The sequence below is a fragment of the Gastrolobium bilobum genome, unplaced genomic scaffold (genome assembly GCF_033153095.1).
Source record: "Gastrolobium bilobum isolate Gb01-03AN ecotype WA unplaced genomic scaffold, APGP_CSIRO_Gbil_v1 utg4095, whole genome shotgun sequence".
NCBI lineage: Eukaryota > Viridiplantae > Streptophyta > Magnoliopsida > Fabales > Fabaceae > Gastrolobium > Gastrolobium bilobum.
In genome coordinates, this window is record NW_026898132.1 from 198,543 (window position 1) to 208,569 (window position 10,027).

The 10,027-nt window shown below is 33.5% G+C and overlaps 1 protein-coding gene across 1 annotated transcript; it reads right to left on the reverse strand.

Moving 5' to 3' along the window:
• Positions 1–3,525: 3,525 nt before the first annotated feature.
• LOC133313047 (protein IQ-DOMAIN 6-like) lies at positions 3,526–5,798 on the reverse strand. The gene is made up of 5 exons (XM_061514352.1): positions 5,733–5,798; positions 5,377–5,634; positions 4,532–4,741; positions 4,309–4,422; positions 3,526–4,200 (listed from the first exon to the last, which is right to left on the reverse strand). The coding sequence occupies exons 1-5, from the start codon at positions 5,796–5,798 to the stop codon at positions 3,526–3,528; spliced, it is 1,323 nt and encodes a 440-aa protein (XP_061370336.1).
• Between the last annotated feature and the right edge of the window lie 4,229 nt (positions 5,799–10,027).

Genomic DNA, 10,027 nt, shown 5'->3' on the forward strand with positions numbered 1-10,027 from the left:
TTATCTGCAGTAACTATGAAAATATTTTTCTGAAAAAATAAAGGTAAAACTTATTTTTATTATATGTGTAAAAAAATGAGTTATATGTTGAATAAAATAAATATAATTCCAAATTTAATGCACTTTATAAAACAGTTATAATTACTTTATTCACCTACCGAATTATTATACTAACTATTTGCTAATCAATAAACACACTTGGGGCATGACGCAACGTGGGCAACGTGTTTATCAGCTGCTGTCATGTTGCAGACTGGTCACATTGACCCCTTAATTCCAAACTGGTTATAGACTCGGTCAGATTATTCGGTACGTGGGTTTATTGATTCTTATTAATTCCAACGTGTTTATCAAAGTGGGTATTAATTCTTATTAAAAAAAAAGTGGGTATTTAAACTGTACAATCCGGATAGATGTGTATAAATTTAGGATTTATGTTTGTCATTTTAAATAATATAAGTTATGTCATTTTAGGAGAGAGATAGACACAAAAAATAAAAATAATGGGAGAGAAAATGAGTGATTTTTTTTAATTTAAATTTTTAATAAAAAAATAATTTCTTGTGTCTATCGCTCTCCTAAAATAATATAACTTTATGTCATTTAAAATGACAAACACTTTTCTGATAAATTTATTCTATACTCAAATTTTTTTTATTGTAATTTCTATATTGTCTATCAAAATGTATAATTATGTTTATTTAGAATTATCAAAAATTATGTCCGGTAACAAATGCAAGGATTGATTTGCAAAATAAGACTCTGATAAGGCTATCTTTATTGGCCTCCAATTTGCGTGGGACTGTGATGTGAAACACATTATTGTTGAGAGTCGCTCTGCTTTGGCACTCCGACACTCTACACTTCAATACGTATTATAGAAATTTAAAAAAAGGTTTAAAAGTCGCGTTGCGTTGAGTTTTTAGTTCCAACTATTAGATTCATTAGATTACGATTACCATTTTATTGAGTTCAATATAAATATTTGAGATATCTTATGTTTCTTTGTAAAATTGATGAATATTATAAGTTTAGTTTCATTTTTTTAAAATTATTGAATATTAAATATAATATACATTACATAAATTAAAAATATTATTTAATATCAAAACGTGTCGAAATCTAACATTTTTTTTTTTTGATAACAAAATCTAACATTTTTTAGAATTAATATAGTCGTATCATGTCACGTGTCCTGGGTCGGTATCGGTGCTAGCTTTGGCTATAGAGTCCCTCAACAATAGGAATGAAACAAGGTTAACTCCCCACATTGTGAACTGTATCAAGGATTGGTGCTCCAAGGATTGGGAGATCAAGTTACAACTTATCAAAAGAAGAAGAAACAGGCGCGCGGACGTTTCGGCAAAGCTCCCCCGTGACTCAGTTGATAATCTCATGATTCATCATGAGTGTCCCCATGTTTTGGGTCGTTTGCTGGCTTAAGAGGCTGGCAATTTGATGTTCTAATTTTTGTTTTCGGGCTTCGGCCCCAATTTGTATTAAAATAAAAAATAATAATAATAAGACTTTGACATAGAAGAAGATATTATCATCTTCAACCAACCTCTTCTTCAAATAATTAGATTACTGGATGGGGATTTATTTGTTTTTTTGTAACTATAAAACTGTTGCATCTTTATATATTATTTTTTCAAGCTTACACTCTCCATAATCATTGGAAAAAAATAAAAAGAATTATTCAGTGTCAATATTAAAAAACAAAATTAATATCATTTTTTAAATTTCAAATTAGTTCTCCCCCTTGTTCTATGCTTTCAAATTTCAATCCAATTTACATAGAATTTTTATTTTCATTTCAATTTTATTTTTTTATAACTTTAAATGTTTAATTGTATTTTTTTTTGTAATTCTTATATGTATTTGTGAATTGAAAATGATGCATTGCAACTTAGATATTTCACAATTGGTTGCTGTTTTAAAAACAATGTTATTTTACTTTAATATTTTTTTTAAAGAAAATATGTATAACCTGAATTAGTAAAAACTTATCATGTCACTGATTTTGATCAAAATTAGTCGGGTCCAACTGATTTTCACCAAATGTGTTGCATGATCAGTCCATTAACTAATTCAAACCGGTCAAGTTATCGATTCATCGATTGGGTCAACCCGGATAGAGGACTCGAGTTTAATAATATTGGTTCCAACATCCTTAGATCTAGTATTTTTTTTAAATATTTTGACCAGTGAGGTGATAAAACTCAGGGTTGAAATTTTATAATGCACAACAACAATTGGGTAGCCAAGCCTGAGGGATTGAGCAACTGAAGCATCAAAACAAAAAAATGAAAACAAAAAATATTGGTCAATCTGAAATAAAATATTCACATGTACTGCATGAATGGGCACCTGGATTGCTGCTAAAGATCTTCATTTTTTTTTTTAATATATAAAAGTAATTGGTCCAGCGATGAGATTCTAAGATTTAATATGTCCAAAGGTAATATAGAGGCTGAAATCTATGAATTAGTTGGGTTTGTTACGACTTCCAACATTTATTTATAAAAAAATCCTTCAAATATGAACGAGAATAACCGGAGCAATTGGATTTTTTTTTTTAGTTTTCCAACTGATTCATCTTTCGACTTACATTTAGTTCGAGCACTTGTCAAATCCTATTAAAGGAGCAATTTTTTTTTTTATTTCCGTAGTTTGAACTTGAAACTTCTAATTAAGAGCCCAAATTACTTTCTATCTGTGCCAAGGTGTTTGTTCAGAGAAGTCGGATTTTACTAGCATTATTTTGTGATATAGAACAATACAACAATCTTGTGCCAGTTGTAATTATTACTATTATTATTAAAAAAAAAATGATATTTAACAGTTCAAGGTAATAACAGTCCTGTTTAACACAAGCTACTAGACTCCTATGCAATTCTCTGCGAATTAGAGTCAACTATGTTTTATATATCACATTGTTATTATAACAAATCAATTCTTAGAAAAAAAATCAAGAACGTCTCACCTTAGCTGTTCTAGAGATTGTAGTTGGCAGAGAGATGAAAATATTACGAGGGCGAGTCCTTCTCACCGGAAGGTAATGAGTTTTGAGTCTGAAAAATAATTTTTTTTATAAGATTGTGTAGCATCGATCTTTTACATACAAACATTTAATAAAGCTTAAAGTCAGTGTTACAGAATAATATAAAGTATTAAAAAAGACCATCACTTAATATCTTAAGGTTTTGAGTTAAAGTGATTCTTAACGGTCGGAAATATTTCTTATGTTAGCTCATATTTCGTACTTAGATTTTAAGATAGTGCAACATACAGCTATGACCATGAATGTATCCGAAAACAAAGAGCTACTAATTATAAATTGGTGTATACACACCTTACAAATTGAAACAGTTTGCCATTTCATCTTCACACCAAACCACGTGTATTTTCCACACTAGCAATTAGCTATTATCTGTGAACTTTTACACACACTCATCTCACTAAGGTGACAACAAGCTGTTGGACTCATTGAAATAAACAAATTCCAGCCATTGTCATGGCCAACTACTTATCTCCAAGAGTATATCGTTTGTGATAACTTGCCCTTAGAGGTGTTGCATATAGATCCTTCCATGAATTAACCGAAGGATAGGAACCAGAACAGCTTCTAGTATCTCTATTTAGAAAGTCTGTTTTCGGGCTATGAGACAGACAATCATCCATAAAGAGTCTCTTTGAATTCTGAGAAGAACACCTGCAAGCTTTCAGTTTAGCTTTTGTTGATGTTGTCAGATTCATGTAGTTTGGTTTATCAATATTCCTTTCCTCTGTGGCTCCCACCATGACAGTGTTGATAGATGGTAGAGATTGTGATCCAGATGTACATGAAGTCGATACAGGGCTATCATCATACATGCATTCAGAGCTTATGGCAGAAGATGATGGAGTTGATTGACTAGTTTTAACAGATTTAGTTGAAATCCTTGTTGTCACACCATTCCTTCTTGCTTTGACTAAGCCATTTTGATGATATGGATTAAAGGGGAGAAGATCATCACTTTTCCTGGACATTGGAGTCATGTCAGGTGAATCAAAATGTACCTCTTCCATCAACCTACTCTCCCATGGCTTGGCTGCAATCCAGCGTTCTAACAAGCTCTTACTATCTATGCTGCGGTGCTTGAGAGGAGTCACTGGCTTAGAAGCTGTTGAATTTGGACTAGCACTCACTGTTGATTGCTGAAAGCAAGCAAAGTTTATTAAAGCAAATATATTTTGGTAATCATTTTCACTATTGAATCTCACTCTTACCACAAATATATTATTAGATCTTCTCAACCCCATTACCTGGGTAGAGAGAGAGTATGCCATTGTTCTATCCCTCTTAATTGCTCCTTCTTGCCTCATTTGTAGTTTTGTTTTAACTTGTTCCACAGTTCCTGGAATGTCACACCACCCTTGCTGATAATAACATGGCAAATTTTGCTATATGTTAAACTTAACACCACCCTGGCATCAACATTGCATAATGTTAATAATTGTGAGGTAAATTATAAAAAGCTTATGATACCTCAGCCTGCTTAACAGGATCAGCTTCATCTAATAGTTTCTGCACAGCTTTCCCTTGTGTCTCCACATTCCTTGCCTTGACACGTGCTTGAACTCGCACAAGAGCCTGCATGCACCTTAGAGTAACAGCTGCTTGCTTTCTCACTTGCCTACCACGAAATATAGCTTGCAGCCTCACCACTGCCCTCAGGGCCCTCAAAGCTCTTCTTGCCTGCAACATTAATAAGGTCAAAATAAACAAACAAAGTGAGTGGAAAAATTTCTTGACACAAAATATGCAAGCACAAGAAACATACGTTCAATATGCTAATCAAAAGAGTGGAAGGCCCTTTCTGTAACGAACCCATCTACACAGTGTTAGAGCATTTCAGAAAACTAGAAAAATTGCAGTTTGATGTCCAACAGTAGCCCCACAATAACCATACCAAGCAAACGTGAACATCATAACTCGTAGCAAAAGCTTATCTTTAGTAGTGTTACTAACAGGTCGAAGTTTCAGCATGATTGAACTCATTTCAAAATAGTGAAATTAACAAAACAAAAGCACCATTCAACCCATTTATAAATTTTCTACAAAATTTCATACTATGATTAGGAGGTCCTGATCGAAAATTGAACTTGGAATCTTACCCAGCACTAATTTTTTTGTCTAGAATTCCATGTCTTATTAGTATCTGAGGCCTAATTACATGCACCATCTGCTTCTTATATAACTAAAAAGCTAAAAACAAAAAAAAAACAAAAAAACAAAAAAAAAAACAAAAAATCCCTTGAAAAGCAGAACAAGCTGCATCATGATAATGCAAAAGGTTTGAAATTAGGTAAGTGGCGAAGAATCCTACTTACCAAGAAGCCTCGAAACACAGCCTGAATACGAATGGAAGCCCATTCCTGCTTGATAATCATGAAGTCTTTGTGTGGAGTTCTTAAAACAGTGGCCACTGCAGCAGCAAATGCTTCTTCATCCACCACAAGCGAAGAACACCAAGGCTTATCAGAAGCAACACCGCCATGCGCTTTCTTCATGGAGGATCCACACCCAAAGCCTTCTGAAGAACTCCTCCATAACTTCCATTTTTTCTTACTCTTATCACTACCCTTCTCCTGAAAAAGCAGAAATATACTAAATAAAAACATCACCAGAGCAAAACATGCCAAAAAAAGAAAGAAAAAACAACATATATCCCAATAAAGTTGCAAACTTGATCGTTCGTGGAGAGCTTTTTGAGAGAAATAAGTGACTTAAACCATCTTCCAGAACCACCCATTTGAGAAAAGAACTTGTTTTTGCAACAACAACTGGGTGTTGATGCAGTGTGTGTTATGAGTTTGGAGCTGCTCTTAATTGGCTTAATTAAGAGAAAAAAAATAAGAAGAAGAAGCAGAAGAAAAGTTTTGAAATTTGAACGGTTTGTGAAAAGAAAAAGTCTAAAAGAACTAACACAACGGTAACGGATAGGTAGACGTTTTTCTTTTGTCTGTTTGTCTCACTCTCATGTCCAGCTCAGAGTTGACCTGTCATGAGTGCGACAGCTGAAACGCTGCCGTTTTAACATAGGAATCTCCCAGGCCCATCATATTTGACATTCACCCAATTGAAGCCCATTTAAACAAAGCCCATTGTTACACCCATTATATTTCGGGGTTTGTCTGCAGCATAATAATTAAAAAGAATATAATTTCTCATATTAACACATAGAAAAGTGGGTGAGATCTCCTAAGGAGAAGAGGGAAAAAAAAATTAAATCTCACCTTTTTTTTGGTATGTGTATGAGATAATACAACATTGAAAAACTATATTCCCATAATTAAATATGAAATTGTAAGCCAAGATATTGGTGTTATTGAACAGAAATGATTTTGTAAGATATTGATTTCACAAATTAATTTTTAAACTGTGTAAGATTTTTTAGACTTAGCTTATCTTAAGGATTTGAATATCTTTTTTAACTTTCTAATATCTTAAATTATAAGATATTCGTATTTATAAAATAAGCCGGGCTTATATATATATTTCTAGTTTATTGAAATTTAGCGTAGATCTTAACTCATAAGTCACATATATTCTGGCTCTTTGACTAATTCGGAGGTTTTATTCTTTTAATTTATCAATTTGATATTTAATTCACGGTATTAATTAATGGAAGTCATTTAATGACGTGAGAGAGACTCACTCAGTGTCACTGAGTGCCGCTACGATGCCCCCGCGTCACTCACACTCTTTTTTCTTTTTTCTTTTTTCTTTTTCAATTGAGTGACGCCCTCCACCCCTGGGGTACTCATAGGATTGTGCAAAAGTTAGTTACTTTACCGTAAAACTTCGGAAAGTCATAAATTTTGACTCGGGTATCCAAATTAGATGATTTTTTTTTTATTTCACATAACTTTTCGAGATCTACGCAATGACACATCATTTGACATATTTTATCTTCTATTAACATAGTTCAAATGTGTAGCACTAGTTTCACTTTTTTTACATATTTGAACTATGTTTGTGAGAGATAAAAATGTCAAATGTGGTGTCATTGCAAAGATCTCGAAAAGTTATGTGAAATAAAAAAAATCATCTGGTTTGAATATCCGAGTCAAAAGTTATGACTTTCCGAAGTTTTATGGTAACGAGAGTAACAAGATTGTGTCGATTGGCACAATCCTGTGAGTGCCTCAGGGGAGGAGGCGTCACTTAATTGGAAAAAATAAAAAATAAAATAAAAGAGTGTGAATAATGCGGGGGATGATAGTGACGCTCAGTGACGCTGGATCCCCTCACGTCATTAAATGACCCCATTGATAAATACCAAATTAATAAATTAAAATCTCAAAAAATTCCGATTGGTCAAAGAGCCATATATTCTTCCTATTTTAAATTGAATTTAAATTAAAAACCTCTTGTGTTTAGAGAGTCATTGCTAATGCTCTGTAATTACAATACAACAAAGCTGGAGATCAACTTGAAACATGTATCATTGAAATTCCCTTGTTTATTATTGGATTCTAATATACATAACTAACCATAAAAAAATGGCAAAGAAAAAATAAAACTGCATATCTTTACGGAGTGTTGGTAGAAGGTAAAAAAAAAAAAATTCCTAAGAAAATGGGATGAGAAAATTATTTGCTTATGTTTGACAAGTGCTAAAGTAAAAATATGACTGAAATTTTTTTTTCCATCATTTGCTTTTTTATGTAAAATAGTTGGGGAAGATTATCATAGAAGGGGTGGAATTATTTTTTTCCATGTGGTGGGAAAATTAACACACAACATTAGTAAAATTAACTCAACATTCTCGGAAAAAATTTGGTCTACCAAACATCTTTTAGGGCCCGTTTGGATGAACTTTTCTCTCTCCAAAAACTGCTTTTTTTAAAGAAAAAAAGTACTTCTCGCTTTAAGTTCGTTTGGATGTCTGCTTTTAGAAAAAGCAGAAGTTACAAAAAAAGCCAAAAACTTACTTTTTTTAAAAGCTAAAAATTTTAACTTCTAAAAAAAGCAGAAGTCAAAAACCAAATATATTTTTCAAAAACTAAATATTTTTATAAAAATATAAATAGTTTAACTTTTGTAAAAAACACTTATAAAATAAGAAAGAGATAAAAGCTACTTTTTCTAGAAGGTGAAACAAACAGGCTCTTAGTAGCGTAGCCAAAAAAAAAAAAATGTTTACCAAAAAAAAAAAAAAAACTTACCCAAAAAAAAATTACCATCATATTCCCAAAAATAATTTTTTTTCGTTAAAAAAAAATTTCTCCTCTACTAAACACCTCCTTATTTAAAACATATTCAAACGGAGTTGTTTTATAGGATATGTTTTTGTCCTGCAAACAGGAAAAAAAATGTATTTATCCTATACACCCAGTGACTAAAGTGTCACTTTTTGCTAAATTTTTTATCCAAATATCACGCGAACAGTATTTTTTACTAGACTGCCATGTGTCATAATTCGCTACCACTAATAGCGAATTTCTTGGCCAATGATTTCGTGACACGTGGCCATATTACAAACCAAATTCGCTATCACTGGTAGCGAATTATGACATGTTAACTTTTTTCTGCGAAAGTGTGCCACGTGTCATAAAATCATTGGCGAACGTAATATGCTACCAGTCATAGTGTAACATTCCCGTCTCGAGCCGGTTCAATTAACATGCATATATAAACAGAAACAGCGGAAGACTTAACTTACGAAAATACGAGCTAACTTTTTCTTTTTCTTTTTAAATTCTCATTCGACGTAAACGAAAATTGGACAGAGTTTCCTCTATAAATCGGACAACTGGGAATTTTCCAATCCCACTCAGAAGCAATTCCTGATAAACAGTTTATACAGCACATCAATCCAGAAGTACTAGTCATGCAAATATAATCAGATACCCATCCATGGACGCATGCTTAACTTGGCTCAGTGCCTCTATATCTAACAACATGCAATCCAAAACGTAAACATATCTGAATACTACATCATCATATAACGTGTCTGAATACTCAAATGTACATGCATCAAACTGACAGACATGTACAAAACATATACATGCCGTATACAAAATAAAGGATCTAACATCATGATCCACAAAATACTGAAATACTAAGTGAAAGCACTATACTCCAAAATAGAAGTAGCCTACAGCTACTCAAAATCCAATACGTCCAAAATCCGCAGCCACGGGTCGCGTCCCTGACTAGAGAGGTCTCACCGGGAATCTGGGCACCTGAAAATATGGCCCCAACGAGGGGTGAGATTACAAATCTCAATAAGCTCCAGGTTTATAGAGAATTCTCCATACCCATGGCTCACTCCTGTATGAAAGTCAGATACAGAGTATACAAATACAACATATAGCAGATATGATAACAGAGCAAAGCATATATCCATATTATATCGGAGGCGTGCGCCGTCATTCCTAATGGAGGACCCCAAGCAGAAATCAACGCACGTGTTCCCAAGGGAGGACCCCAAGCGGAACTAGCAGAGACGTGCGCCGTCATTCCGAAGGGAGGACCCCAAGCGAAAATCAACGCACGTGTTCCCAAGGGAGGACCCCAAGCGGAACCAGAACATGTCAGAGGTGTACATCCTCAATCCCAGGGAAGCCCCAAGAAGACATCAGTGTACCATATATCAATACAGAAATCACATCAGAGCAAGTCATATCATGTTATCAAATAACTCTATATGAATGCATCTGTACAAAGTATCATATCAACAGTCATACATTCCAACCACAGTCCACTAACTATGGTGGAGCACTCGTGCAGGAAAAGACTCCTTAAACATAGAGCTTACCTTTTGAAGCTTTATCAATCTGCTTACTTGTGGCACAAGTAACTTTTTTTATCTTCAAGAGATTCCGATCCTTTTCAGTCCCTAGGTACACCTAGAGAGAGAATCCAAAATACAAATCAATAAAATGTTATCATGCCTAGCTTTCACATAAGGCATACATTTTATCGCTTTTTTTCGTTTCTTTATGTTTTTTCCAATACTATGCCAATACACAA

Bases quoted from the DNA above. Each gene is read 5' to 3' on its own strand.
- LOC133313047 (XM_061514352.1), bottom strand. From the start codon at position 5,798: ATGGGTGGTTCTGGAAGATGGTTTAAGTCACTTATTTCTCTCAAAAAG. The intron at 5,635-5,732 runs GTTTGCAACTTT...CTGCTTTTTCAG, and splicing joins AGCTCTCCACGAACGATCAA to GAGAAGGGTAGTGATAAGAG. The intron at 4,423-4,531 runs GTATCATAAGCT...TGTTATTATCAG, and splicing joins ATCCTGTTAAGCAGGCTGAG to CAAGGGTGGTGTGACATTCC.